This window comes from Gossypium arboreum, chromosome 1 (assembly GCF_025698485.1).
Source record: "Gossypium arboreum isolate Shixiya-1 chromosome 1, ASM2569848v2, whole genome shotgun sequence".
Classification (NCBI taxonomy): domain Eukaryota; kingdom Viridiplantae; phylum Streptophyta; class Magnoliopsida; order Malvales; family Malvaceae; genus Gossypium; species Gossypium arboreum.
Genome location: NC_069070.1, coordinates 20,887,387 through 20,902,316, shown reverse-complemented (window position 1 = coordinate 20,902,316; position 14,930 = coordinate 20,887,387). Strand labels below are relative to the sequence as shown.

Genomic DNA, 14,930 nt, shown 5'->3' with positions numbered 1-14,930 from the left:
AATAGATTAACTCACCACTTTTACCTTATCAAATTTTTTTGAAGTGATTTTTTTTAAAACTCAAATTATTTTTTATCTAATGGTGTTATAGAAAATGGCGAGACTGTCGTGGTGCTAATATTTTTTTGAGTTTTTTTAAATTGTTTTTTAATAGAATTTTTTTTTATTTTTGTGATATCATTCTCTTTGGCATCACCAAATGACTGTATATAACCTCAATGACAGTTAAGTCTGAGGTTAAGTTTTTTTTTTTTTGAATTTTATTATGTTAGAGAATGAAGGGGAGGGAGATCAGGACTAAATTTTATGTTTTTGTGTTTCTGTTTATTTAGAAAATTTTATAATTTTAATGTATGTGTTATTTAACGATAATTCAGTGGAACTTTGACACTAGAAAATTTAATGGTCCTTTTCGGAAGTGTAGATTTGATTCCTTAATTTCATATGCAGTGACAATTTCAAGTAAAAATAGGGTTCTTGATGGCCAGTGATTTATTCGGTAACGAGTTCAAATTGGTTAGTAAGTCTTTCGGTTGGCTGTGGTAAGACGATAATGGGTTCAAATTGGTTATGCCGCCAACGAGTGGATTATTTGGGATTCTTTTGGTCAATGGGATGTTTGAAGGTCCATTGGAATCCCAAATAGAACCACACGGGTGAGATTATCAATATTAGTAGCGTTTGAGTTGCAAAATATTATTAATTACCAAAAATCTTGCTTGGTCGACTTGCTCATGTTGCAGTTAAAGTAATTTTCAATTTGTAAGAGACAATGCTGTCGATCTTAAACAAAATCGAAATCATCGTTTAATTATATTTTATTAGTATTAAGAAAGTTGCTTATGCTGCCGTTAAAATTGGTCGTTTATATTCGTTGTAATTTTTATGTTTCAAATTTTAGCATTTTTTTCAAATATAGGAAAATATAAATCACGTACTAAAGTAAGTTATGTGAAATTATTTTGGAATGTTGCCAATGTAAAATTATATTTTGTAAAATATAATTTCTAAATTATGTAAATTAATAGTTATTTAAAATGTTGGCAATGAAAAATAATTTTCATAGACCTGAAGTCTGCTACCCTAACACGCAACTGTTTGCCCTTTGGCAAGTTTATTTAGGTTTTTGTTTTGTCTCTTTGTTAGCGGCAGCCACTTCCATAATCACATCCAAGCCTTTAGGAAAAGATTCTATGCTACTGATTATTTCCCTGCATCCATGGAAACAGATTTTGTAGGATTAACTCTCAATGAAGAAGAAGAAATAGTTTTGCAAATACAAGTAGATCCGACTACAGATAAGGAAGAGGAAGCTTTTAGATTGGTGGGCTATTTCTTAACGGCCAGTGTTATTCACTTTCCAGCAATGAGAAGTACTATGGCTAATTTATGGCATCCTGTTAGGGGTGGTCAAATAAGAGATTTGGGGGAGAAAAGGTATTTATTTCAATTCTTTCATAATATGGATTTAAAAAGGGTTTTAAAGGGGTCACCATGGACCTTTAATAATAATCTATTGATTCTTTATAAGTTACAATGGGGAGAAGATCCAGTAAAGGTTCCGCTAATTTCAACACCCTTCTGGGTATAGGTTCATGATGTTCCCATAGGGTTTTATTCTGAAAATTTGGCCTTGCAGCTAGGGAATTTTATAGGGAATTTTCTGGAATATGATGGCTCATCCTTGGGAAAAGAAAAATGAAATTTTATGAGAATTCGGGTCCAAATAGACATTCGACGTCCTCTTAAAAGGAAGAAACAAATCATGTTTTGTGGAATTTGCTCTTATGTTAAGTTTAAATATGAAAGACTGTCCTTATTTTGTTTTTATTGTGGCCGGCTAGGTCATAGTGATTCTTTTTGTGAAGCTAGGATGGTAGTAGGAGTAGAAATTGCTGAGATGGGTTGGGATTTATCTTTAAGAGCATAATCAAGAAGAGCTCAAGCAATGAATAATGTTTGGTTAAGGGAGGATGGTGGAGCAATAGGTGGTATCAATCCAGGTGGTCAAATCTAAGGAAATAGTGGGTGGGGAACAGATAAAAGAACAGGGTGTTCAAAGGACGTTGATCCTATTTTGGGATTTAATTTGGAAGAAAAAAGGCATACGTCACAACAAGTAGGTGAGAATTCATTCATTGGTCAAATACAGAATGCAATGGATTATGACCTGAAAGATGATGAGGTAATAACTGAGGAAGGAAAAAAAAAAGGGCTAAAGGAGAAATTGAAGAAAGCAACAACGTGATCATAAGAAACAGGAGGTTGTCAGAAATTAATCACTTTTCATCGGCGGCTGCCATGAGGCAAGCCGACCTAGCACAATGAAAATCATAAGTTGAAATGTCTGTGGTTTAGGGAATCCACGGATAGTTCACAGACTTCGACATTTGTTGAGGTCACAATATCCCCAAGTGGTCTTCTTTATGGAGACAAAAATAAATAGAAGTCAGATGGAAAAAGTTAGACGAAGTTATGGGTTTCACTATGGTATTGATGTTAATGCTATTGGTTCGAGAGGAAGGTTATGTCTTGCATGGAGAGGGGAAGTCAATGTCACGCTTCAAAACTTTTCAAGTTGTCATATTGATGTTTCAATTGAGGATTCAAGCGATATGAAGAAATTGAGGTTTATAGTGTTTTATGGTTCTCCTTATTCACATAATAAGGAAGAATCATGGAATCTATTGCGACATCTATGAACCATTGGTGAGCTTCCATGGCTGGTTGGTGGGGATTTTAACGAAATTTTATATGGTTTCGAAAAGAAAGGAGGACTACCTCTAGAGGAAAGAAGGATGGAAGCTTTTCGACAGGTATTAGAAAATTGTCGATTGGTTGATGTAGGCTATTCAGGAAATTAGTTTACTTGGGAGAGAGGTAACTTGCCAGAAACGAATATACAAGAAAGACTTGATAGAGGTGTAGCGACTGAAGAGTGGATCTCTTTATTCCCAGATTCCTTAATTCAACACCTCTCGCATTCTTTTTCAGATCATTGTCCTCTATTTATTACTACAGAGCGTGAACCAGACTACTTAATAAAAGTTTTAAGTTTGAAGCATGGTAGATCTTAGGGAAACTTTTATGGAGGAGGTTCGTGTAATATGGGAAAATTCTACAAGGGATGTATTGAATAAGTTAGAAAGTATGAAAAGAGGACTAGAAAGATGGGTTGGAAAAATTAGTTGACAAAGGAAAATAAAGAAAGATGTTTTGAATTTAAAATTGGTAAGACTGTTTGAGTCTGAGAGAAATAACAAAAATATGGCAGAACTTATACACAAAGATTCAACTTAATTTTGAGATAGAGAAGGATGAATGTTATTGGGAACAGAGAGCTTGAATAAACTGGTTGAAATTTAGAGATAGAAATATAACGTTTTTTCATAAGCAAGCAACACAAAGGAGGAAGAGGAATTTTATCCACAAAATGCAATACGAAGATGGTAAGGAGATGGAGGAAGACAAGGAAATGGAAGGAATTGCTAGATCATATTTCTAAAAGCTATTTTTAGTAGGAAAACGGGATAATTGCGATCGAATTTTATCAGGAATCGATTACTGCATTACCGAAGATGACAGTGGGTAACTTAATGAAAGATACACTAAGAAGGAGATACGAGAAGCTGTAACAGAGTTGGGTCCCACTAAGGCACCAGAAGACGACCGATTTTCGGCGTTATTTTACCAAAAATGTTAGTCAATCATCGGAGACGAAGTTTCAGATTTTTGCCTTCAGAGACTAAATGAAGGTATGGAAATGAGTTCGATTAACAAAACAAATATCCTGCTAATACCGAAGGTTTCAAATCCTGCCAATATTACTCAATTTAGACCAATTAGCTTATGTAATGTGATTTATAAATTGATAGCCAAAGTCATTACAAATCGACTTCGGGTAGTGATTAATAAATGTATAGATCTAGCACAGAGTTCTTTCGTACTAAGGAGGTTAGTTTCTGATAATGTGTTATTAGCTTATGAAATTTTACATGCTCTGAAGCACAAGACTGAAAAAAAAGAGGCTTATGGCGATGAAACTTAACAATGAGTAAGGCGTACGGTAGAGTAGAATGAAAGTTTGTGGAGATGACAATGAAGAAAATGGGTTTTGATCCAAGATGGGTTGATTGGATTATGAAATGTGTGTCTACAGTATCGTACTCAGTGGTATTCAATGGAAAGTTAGGGGAAGTGTTTCATCCAAGTAGAGGTCTAAGACAAGGAGATCCTCTAAGTCCATTTTTGTTTTTATTTTGCGCGGAAGGTCTCTCAAGTCTTATGAGGATTGCAATTGGAGGAAGAATACTTAAAGGAGTAAAAGTTAGTCGAAGTGGGCCATCTATTTCACATTTACTTTTTGCAGATGATTGTATTCTATTTGCAAAAGCTACTGAAGGAGCGCATTCCTTAAAACAAATTTTGAATGAATACGAAAAGTGTTCTGGCCAGTGTATTAATTATGACAAGTTAACAGTGTTTTTCAGCATAAATATGTAGGTAGGGAAATGATCGCAGTCTCTAATGTATTAGGCGTAAAAAGGTCAACTAATCCAGAACGGTATTTAGGGCTTCCTAATATGGTGGGAAGAGAGAAGAGATCGTCATTTCAAGTTTTAAAGGACAAATTCAAAAAGTGAATTGATAATTGGAACATAAGGCACCTCTCTCAAGGGGGGAAAGAAATTTTCATAAAAGTAGTTCTCCAATCTATTCCTACTTACACTATGGCTTACTTTCTTCTTCCTAAGTCCCTATGTGTTGAATTGGAGGGTATTATAGCTAAATTTTGGTGGCAGAAAAGTCATGACAAAAAGGCATTCACTGGTGCGCTTGGAAAGAACTACGCTCATTGACAGAAGATGGAGACTTGGTTTTCGAAATCTTGCAAAATTTAATGTGGCGTTGTTAGCAAAGTAAGGTTGGCACCTTATTAATTTTCCAAATTTGTTATTAGCTCGTGTTTTCAAGGCAAAATATTACCCTAACTCAGATTTCTACAATGCTCGGTTAGGAACATTACCTTCACTTACCTGGAAGAGTGACTGGGCAGCAAGAGGGCTTTTAGAAAAAGGTATGTGCTGAAGAATTGGAAAAGCGAACCATATTTCTGTCTGAGATGATTTGTGGATATCAGGGGATGAAGCAGACAGATTACAAAACCAATAAAATAATGAAAATATCAGCTAGTTTCGGATCTGATAGAGGCCACTACTAGAACTTGGAAAACAGAGGTGATTATGAATACTTTTAATTTGGCTGTTGTAAGGAAGATCATGTAAATTCCACTGGCAGAGATAGAATATGAAGACTTTCAAGTATGGAGAGGTGAACAGTCCAGTGAGTTCTCAGTCAGAAGCGTCTATAAACTATTACAGGAGTCTAGCGTGGATCCTAATAATTACTTTATACAAACCGAAATAAAAAAATTTCTATAAAAAACTATGGAAATTATAAATCCCCTCAAAAGTAACATTGACAATTTAGAGAATTTCTTGGAATTTTATTCATTCCCTTGTGAACATCAAGCAAAAGAAAGTGGTAGTAGATGCATAATGCCCTCGATGTCGTCAAGATGAAGAGAACAGTAACCACATTTTTCGCCAGTGTCCTACAACTGTTGAGACTTGGAATTACTTAAATCTGTCTTAGGTACTGAATAATGATATTCAGAATACGTGGGAGTGGCTTACTTGGGTCTTTGAACAGGAGACTAGTGAACAGATCCGATTTTTCTATTGTGGACTCTGGTTGATCTGGTTCAACAGGAATAGATTAGTATATGAAAAGAAAACTGCGACAGGAAGAGATATAGCAAAACAGATCCAAATTTTCATCTCAGAGTTCGATGGGGCAAAAGAGAAAAAACTTACATACCAGTCCAATAGAATTTGTCAACAGCATGTTTGCGAAGCAAGGGTTACAGTCTATTTTGATGTAGCTTATGACCAACAACATTTCAGATCGGCTTCAGGCTTGCTTGTACGAAATGAAGAGGGGGAGATCTTAGCATCGAAAATGGTCAATCATTCTGATATAGCTACTCCGTTCATGGCAGAGGCTCAAGTAAGGTTACAAGCAATGAAATTAGGAATCTTCATGGGATTAAACAAAATGGAGGTAATAGGTGACTCAAAAACTGTTATAAAGAAATGCCAAAGTCCTGAGATTGATAAATCGACCATTGTAGCAATTATTAGGGACATTCAAAGCATAAAAGACAAATTTCAAGAGATCGGTTTTCACTTTATACCCAAAATAGAGAATATTTATGCTCATGTTCTCGCGAAGAAGGCTCTAAGGAGGAGAGAAAATTGTTACCTGGAAGGAGGGATTCCAGACCACGTTCGTCAAGCTCTAGAGAGGAATAGACCAAGGTATCCAGATTGAGAGGAGATGGAGATGGAAATCTCTGGAAAGGATAGTAGGTAAATGAAAAGATCTTTTTTTGAAAACTGTTATCATTATTGCTGGGTCAGAACCGTGAAAAGACAGAGACTATTGGCATCCAGCTGTTGATTTGACTGGGTTAGGATTTGTTTTATTTTTACCATTTAGCTGAAGTTTCATTCAGACAATTTGGGCTAGTTTTAAAAGTTTTAAACCGGCTCCTCTTTTTAGTAGGCTTTTTGATTTTCTTTTCTTCTTTTAGGTTTGGGCTAAAGGACTTTAGTCCAATCTGCTTATGTGTAATTAGTTCTTTTATTGATTTCAGTCAAATCTTTTAATTCAAAAAAAAATTTGGTTTAAATTATTTATGCAATGTGAATTAATTGTTTGATAAAGGGTGTAACTAAAAAAATAAAAAAATAAGGGGCTAAACTAAAAAAGATAAAGAAAAAAAAAGAAGGTTTGGGAAAAAATGAGAAAAAAAAAGAAAGTGATAGAGAGATGGCTGAAAAAAAAGAATGAAAAAGGGTATTTACGCATAAAATAAAAAATATTGGGGTGTCTTTTATAAAATAAAAAAGAAAAGATCCAAAAATAAGTGTGAAGAAAGTTGACTGACCGGTCATATCATGTCAATCGTGTTAGTGATATTAACGATGGAGTTATTTTAACTGGCTTTTAATGTTAAAAAAGGAAAAAACTTACATCAGGCTACCTCCCACGAGTCCTTATTATAAAAGGGAGGGTGGGCTTTGGTTCGTTCCCTATATTTTAGAACTAAATAGAAATAGAAGAGAAGATGAGAGGCAGATTAAATTTTTTTAATTAGTCTTAATTTAAATTTGTTGTGTTTGTTTTAGTTGATGTTATTTGAAATTTGAAGTTAATACGATTAAGGTATGTAAATTATATATTTTGATGTGCATGTATCATATTAAAAGTAGTTATTGTAATGTAATGTTTAATTATATTTAATTTATCAAGCGATGGTTAATTTTTTTAAAATTATGCAGATATATGAATGTCTTCTCCAGATCACAATCGTATCGAGGGTCAATGAAACAGTGAAATTGTTAAATCAAAAGTTATTTATTCAAATGTTATATATGATATTTATTTATAAAGTGTGATATATGCTTATTAAAAGTTTAGTTAAAAATAAATAGAATTTTGGTTTAACGTTTAAATTAATTATGTTAAAATTTTAGTTTAATGTTTAAGTAAAAATTAGTTTGGTTAAGATTTTAGTTTGATTATCCAAAAGATAGTTAGGTAAAAGCCAATAATGTTTGAACACTTCATTACCCAATTTATTATCATTGTCTTACTACCTATTTCGTATTAAATTGGTGATATTAATTGATGATATTATCATTATATTTACAGTTTATCGACTCACATCGTGTGCTTCATATTGTTGGCTAATTTTGACACACACTTTTATTCTACCTAAGGTATAGGTATATAAATAAATAATTTGTTAAGCATGATATGATGTATTTGCATGCGAATAGTTGTTAAATCTTTACTTCTAAATATTATTGTATATTTTATAAATAAATAAATCTAATAAAGTTTATAACAACATTTGGTATTAAATGTTTTACTTTTTAAAAATTTGATTTTATGGTGTGGACAAAATGAGTATCGGGTATTGAGGTCGCGGATCCATTCTCTTAAGTACCGTGCGAATGAGCAAATCATGTCTTACTTACAGTTACTGGGATTTGGGAACGTGGCATTGGTCTAGAAGTTCAACTTGAGGGCGGACCTATTATCCGTCTTGATTGAGCGGTGGCGCTCGGAGACCCACACTTTTCATATGCTGTGCGGGGAGTGCACGATCACATTGGAGGACGTCACTATGCAACTTAGGCTATGAGTTGATGGTGATGTGGTCACGGGATGAAGCAGAGCGTTGAAACATTTGATGCTATGTAAGATGGTCCTTTAGTGATAGAGAAGAGAACTTCACGATCTTCAAATTCTCATGGTTGAGAGTGAATTTTAAGAACTTATTGAGCATTGCCACTGAGAACGAGTTGAGGTACGTTGCTCGAGTCTATATTTTACAACTAATATGAGGATAATTATATTGAACGAAAAGTCTAATAAAATCCACATTATGTACCATATAAGTATCAGCACGGTCGAAATCCTCCAATAAAGGGAATTACATTATGCGGAACCAGTTAATTTCAAATCCATCTTCTGCTATCCAAATCATGATATGAGATCACCAAGGTGGATAGCGAGAGGCTTACTTTTCGGTTTAACAAAGGTGAAGGAAATAAGCGAGACGGGTTATCGAAGTACAGATCCTAAGGAAGCAAAAAACAAAACTAGCACCACCAAAATACTGAAAGACAAAAGATGAAACAAAATCTATTATCAGATAGAATAATCATTTGAGAATGGCAAGAGTCAAGCTAGTCAAAGGGGAAAAACGATAGTAGAGAGAGTCCACCAGATGAGATCTAGAGACTTCTAAAGCTGTAACATAGGTTCTAGGATGAACAGATCACCAGAAACTAGGTACGATATGATGGCTAAACAAAACCAAATCGACAGATCGAAACTAGGGTAATGACATTCAGCTAACTAATAGAAACCAAGGAGGAAGAGGGATTTAAACCAGATCAAAGTAACTATGCATCAAAAGCAAGAAGACAGCAAAACCCGGAGAGAAAAGCTCCCTGTTTCTTGCTTAATTTTTTTCCCATGATTCCCCAAGAAATGAGGTTGTGGTTTCTTTGTTTTCAACTTCTAACATGAAATCATGAGGAACTTTTTGGTCCTGAATATTTTCAGGAAGAACAAGCTGAAACCATCCCTCGAGAAGTTAATTTGGTGGTTAACTAGCCTTAAAACTTATACATTAACCGATATTCATGAGGGCCGAGGATTTTTATCCATTAAAACTTATATATTAACCCATATTCATGATAACTTTCGGTTATATTTAACATGAACTTTAGTATTTAAGTATTAAAAAAGAAATACAATTTACATTATTCAACCCGTTGAATTAGTTAGAATTGAGAATTGGAGATTTCACCGATTCAACCTTCCATCTGCAAATTTACCAAAATGAAATGAGTAGATTAAGGTAAAATATGTAAATAAAATCACTCTTCTTTATCTATAGCAATAGTTTCTGAAAACCACCTTCTTTTCATATGATCTTCAACTAATGATGAATAGAAACAGTAGGGCAGAGACCACCATTGTTGATATAGTGATCGAGTTTACTTTAGCAGAGTTGGGAAGAAAAGGGTAAGCATCAGGAGGAGGCAACAAGCATTCATCGCCATTAAAGTAGACTTTCCGAGGAAATGCCCACCCATGTCTGAAGGTAAATGTGTCCTTGTTTTTCCTTAACAGCACCTCTGACTGTACATTTCCTTGAGGCCCTGCTTCCATTAATAGGTCATTGTAGAATTTCATGCCATAAAACATGCCTGTATCATCTGCATAAACATAAAGTTGAATCACAGGTGTTAAATGATTTCATTAGGAGTTTCATAAAAATCAAAGAGAAGAATGGCTTCGGAGTAACTCACTTATTGCTTCATAGGGCACTAGAGGCTTGTAATCAAAGCTAAAAACTTGGGTGACGGCATTGAGATTGGGATGCTGAGCAACTAGTGTCCACTGTGTGTAGTTCATGCGGTAATTGAAATTTGTAACGGCTATCTTTACACGCCAGTAATCCTTGTAGTTGAGCTTCACATGCCAATGCACTCTTATTGGGCACATATGATGTGTGCATTGTAACAATGGCGCATTGTCTTTCCTTGGTGTATTTATTCCTTTCTTGTGTGCTTGCTTCGAATCACTCCTGAAAATAAGTCCACTCAATTACTAACATTATGGATTTAAATTACGATTGTATTGGTTTCAAAATAACAATCTTAATATTGAGTTGTGATTAAAATAGTTAGTATTGTAACTATAAGCATATCATTAGTGAAAGTACTATGAGACCCACGCATGAGGAGTCAAATTGTTTTGACTCCTATTAAAAAAAATGAGTAAATTAGTTTTTATACGTTAGATCAAATAGTAAATTGGTCCTCTTGTTAAAAATTGATCATGGATGTCAACATGAGGTACACGTGGTAAGCCACGTATCATTATCCGGTTATTCTATCAACCGTGTCAGTTTTTGACAGTACAAGGAATGAAAGTTTTAACAGAAAGGACAGATTTGTTTTTTTGATCAAATGTATAAGGACTAGTTTGTCTAGTTTTTGAGTAAATAGGGCAAAATATAATCTGACTCCTAATAAAAGGAAGGACCTTTATGGTACTTTTACTGCATATCATTTCTATTTTGATACCAAGGACGATACATTATTGATGTCATTTTGTTTTATCTTGAAATCGATACGGTACATGGATTTGTTAGTTCGAGTGTAGTGAATGAGAGGCTTACACAACACAGTTGTTTTTATTCTGACAGCCGCAAGCGCATTTCGGACAAGGTGTGATAGTCTGGTTATAGAAAGATGAGAATGAAACACAACATTTTGGGTTCTTTGCGGCAAGAAATTGTGAATAAGTGCATGTTACATTCCATGTCACTGCATAGGATTGAACACGTTAGTTATCATATTGTAATTTAAATTAGATTCGTAAAATTTGTATTATATTTGCAAACATAACATAAAAGAATCGAAAGTGAAATAATACTTACTCAATGCCTGAGTTTTTCGCCGATAATCGGCTGTTAAGTAGACCGTGGAAGGCACAACTTTAGCAGGGCCACAAGTGTAGCCTAGCCCCGGACCGAGCAAAGTGAAATTCATGGGTAGCTTTACTGTTTTATTTGAAGTTCCAGCGACTCCAACGCTGACTTGAAAGGCGGAGACTGAACTCGACGGATCTTGTCCCCAAGCGGACACTACACCGGCTTTACAGCAATTGGAGAACTGCTGGTTGTAAGGAACGCCAGGGAGTAAATCCACCACAACAGGCTTCCTCAAACAACAGTGGGGCACATTTCCTTTGAATTTGGAACAGTCACCTTGCTCGGTGGTTTGAGCCCCAACCATGGACCATATCACTTCTTTCTTAGCCCATTGCCACCCTAGTGTCCACCCCGGGCTCACGATGCTACGGTACATTTGGAAGTTGCTCATCGTCACTGATGCCTGGTTTACCATTTAACTGCGTTACTTGAACTGGAGTGTGAATATCAGACATAGATATAGTTTAATACTTCAACATGTTCAACTCACCACATAGCCATCAGCCGTCCAAGAGACAACATCCCATTTTATTGTTATGTTTCCAGTTGGATCCAGTGGATCATATGCAGCTAAAAAAGAATCCATAAAAACAGGAGATAAATAGATCAAACATTAAATTATTCAAAGAAAAAAAAACATGCTGTAATTTGAATTTGATGTATTGAGAAAGAACTTGTACCAGCATGGGGAAGCATTACAAAAAAAAGAACAACTAGACCACATATGGACTTCATTTCTTGTTTCAGAATATTGAGTGAAGTACCAAGTTCTTGGCAAGAACACAGAGGAGACAGGAAGGTGTTTGCATTAATGCTTGAGCTAAAAAAGGAAAGGGAAAAGTATATATTGGCGGAGGAATATTGCTTTGAAAATGGCTTACCAACTGGTTGTTCATATTTCATGGGATATTTTCATGTCCCTCTCTCTTTATTAGTGAACTTCATTTTTGCATTTTGAAGCAAAACCTTGGCAAGTATGATGGAGAAGTTTAGGACGTATACGAGCGGGGTTTGATCTGCGAAAAGTGTAAGCAAGTTTGATTGAGTTTCACTTTTAAAATTTGAATTTATCTAATTAGGTTGGATTACTTGGTAAAAACAAATTCAATTCCCATGTATAATTTCAAATTCAAATTCATATTAAAAATTATCATTACTAAAGTCAAATATTGTATACTTGAATTCAGCTCGCTCAATATCTTAGAATTGTTAAAAGCTGATCCTAATAATTAGGTTTCTCTTATTTATTCTTGAAATGTGACTATCGTTTGCTTGCAGTGGTTAAAAAGGGGTTATGTGAAGCGGAGTATCCAAGGATGCAAATTTGATCTGCATTATTCCATCCCATCCAGACAAGAAGGGAAATGATATCTCTCTTTCAACATGATATCTCAGCTTAATTTAAAGACAAATGCTTAGGAAAACAACATTAAAAATAAAAGGTAGCTCTGTCTTGTTTCCATCAATGTGTGTCCTCAGATAACCTCTTAATTAACCATTCATAGTATATAAATGTGTAGGCCCTTTAAAAGGGAAACAAAACCTGAAAAAGCATGACGGGATAATTTTTTCCACTTTAGATGGTTATAAATAAGAGTTGAGCATGTTGGTATTCTACATATGTATGTAGTATAATTATCTAAATATAGTTTTAAAAAAAGAATATACTCGTATAAAACATGTTGTCCATTTCTCAACATTGAGAATTGCATTCATAGGTAGACACTTATGCGACCTGAAATTTTAAACTCTTCATTTCTTTAGAGTAATTAAATTTGACACTCATGTTTGACATATATTGCATATGACATAATAATCTTTCAAATATAAATTTTAAAAAAAAGAAGCCAACTATAGCATATAAGGTAAATTTTTGGTATTAATCCTTGTACTATTACTAGATTTGGAATTTAATCCTTGTACCTAAATTTGGTATTTTTTTAGTCTTCCTATTGCTATCATTTGAGAAATTAGCCCAAATCATTGTTGGTGTTAAATACTTTGCTGAGGTCAAATCATAAATTTAGTCTTTGTTCTATCATAAAATTTTATATTTAACTCATTTACTTTTATTTAGCCATTTTTGGTCCCTTATTGTTATTGGAATGAGGAATTAATTTGAATTGCTAATGGCGTTTGTTGATACAAGATGTGGTGACAGAGGTTAGGAGTAGTTTCCATGAGGATATTGAGAGTCGCTAATAGAGGTTTTTGGGGAAGTTAGAGAATATATTTGTGTGTATATATATATATATATATATATATATATATATATATTAGAGTTTTTGTAGGAGTGGGGAGTCTTGGCTTCCTTGGAGAAATGAGGAGATTTATATAGAAGAGGGGTTTGGCATGGGCTCTTCTAAACAAATGTCCTACTATGGTAAAGTCATGAAGTGCTCTACTTGGATGTGATTAGGTATGGCTTGATTATACTTTTGTAGTCAATGATAGAGAGATGGAGCAGCTCTTGAATAAATCTTGACATGATCTTGTAGCAGTTGATGTGACAAGCACACGAATGTACTTAGTTTTGTGGGTTTTCTTTGGTCGAGTAGTTGATTCATAAGGTGCTCCTAGTGAGGTATGGTGGTATAATAATAGGCCCTTTAGTTGAAGGGAGGTTATAAATTGACCTTTCTGAAGATAATGTTCTTAGTCAAAGATTCTTTTTCCAAATATGTGATATTTTGTTTTTAGAGAGCTTGATAGGCCAATAGAGCGAGCTTGTGATGCCAAGTTTGAGGAGTGAGCCTGAAGAGGCAGCAAACCTGAAAATGTGAGGTACTCAAGCAAATCTTATATCAATTGTTGGTGCAACTTCTGATACTTAATTTTTTTTCAAATATTTATTTTTTTGTGGCAGTTACTTAAAGGTTTCTTGAGGCACATGTGAAATAATCATGATGTAATTGTTTCATTCATCTCTGTTAGAGTCTAAGAAAAGAACTCTGTTAGTCTGTTATACAAATTGTTATGCAGTTACTAAATTGTTAGCAGTAGTTACTCATACACACTTATATAAATACTATTGATTGTACAGATTCAAGATAACATAATAATAATCAATTCAATTTCTGAGAGTATTTTCATTCCTACTAGAAATATTAACATGGTATCAGTCGCCTAGCTTTTAGAGACCTGTTATATTGTGCTTCCATGGCCACCACTGCTTATACTGACTCTACCACTGTCACTCATAGCTGTTCGTCGTTCACCGATGCTCAACTGGTCCAGTCCTTCCCTCATCATGACACTATTAGGCTGGATGACAGTAACTTCCTTCAATGGTAGCAGCACATCTATTTAGTTACTAAAGGCTACAATTTGACTGGTTTTTTTAGAAGGCACACTACCTGCTCTGCCAAGATTCTTGCAATTGCCGGACGACTCTCTAGTTTCAAATCTAGATGCTTCATCGTATTTTCAATAGGATAAGTTATTTGCTTCTTACCTTCTTTCTACTATTAGCTCGTCTATTTTTTCTTGTTTCACAGATGCTAAGACAGCATGTGACGTCTAGACAACTGCTACTCGTCTCTTTTCCGCTGTAATGAAGCCAAGATCTCCTGCATCCGTCATAAGTTACACTCGACTAAGAAGGGTGCTCTATCGGTCAATGAATACATAACAAAGATCCAGAACACCTGTGCCTTGCTTGCTACTTCTGGATCACTGATTTTAGAGATAGAGAAGGTAGAGATTATGCTTGCAAGCTTGGCATCGAAGTTTGACGCAGTGCTCACCCTTGCGTCTTTTCGTCGAAACCTTTGCCTTTACAACG

The 14,930-nt window shown here is 34.7% G+C and overlaps 1 protein-coding gene and 1 long non-coding RNA gene across 2 annotated transcripts; both read right to left on the bottom strand.

Annotated features, from left to right (window-relative positions):
* Positions 1–5,238: 5,238 nt before the first annotated feature.
* LOC108480400 (uncharacterized) lies at positions 5,239–6,530 on the bottom strand. The gene is made up of 4 exons (XR_001870613.2): positions 6,325–6,530; positions 5,881–6,166; positions 5,697–5,759; positions 5,239–5,620 (listed from the first exon to the last, which is right to left on the bottom strand). It is a non-coding gene; the product is annotated as an uncharacterized LOC108480400 (long non-coding RNA).
* Positions 6,531–9,349: 2,819 nt separating this feature from the next.
* On the bottom strand, positions 9,350–12,051 carry LOC108482199 (COBRA-like protein 4). Its single transcript, XM_017785314.2, has 7 exons — positions 11,827–12,051; positions 11,637–11,716; positions 11,093–11,549; positions 10,832–10,979; positions 9,957–10,234; positions 9,562–9,863; positions 9,350–9,467 (listed from the first exon to the last, which is right to left on the bottom strand). The coding sequence occupies exons 1-6, from the start codon at positions 12,047–12,049 to the stop codon at positions 9,580–9,582; spliced, it is 1,470 nt and encodes a 489-aa protein (XP_017640803.1). The 5' UTR covers positions 12,050–12,051; the 3' UTR covers positions 9,350–9,467; positions 9,562–9,579.
* Positions 12,052–14,930: the final 2,879 nt, after the last annotated feature.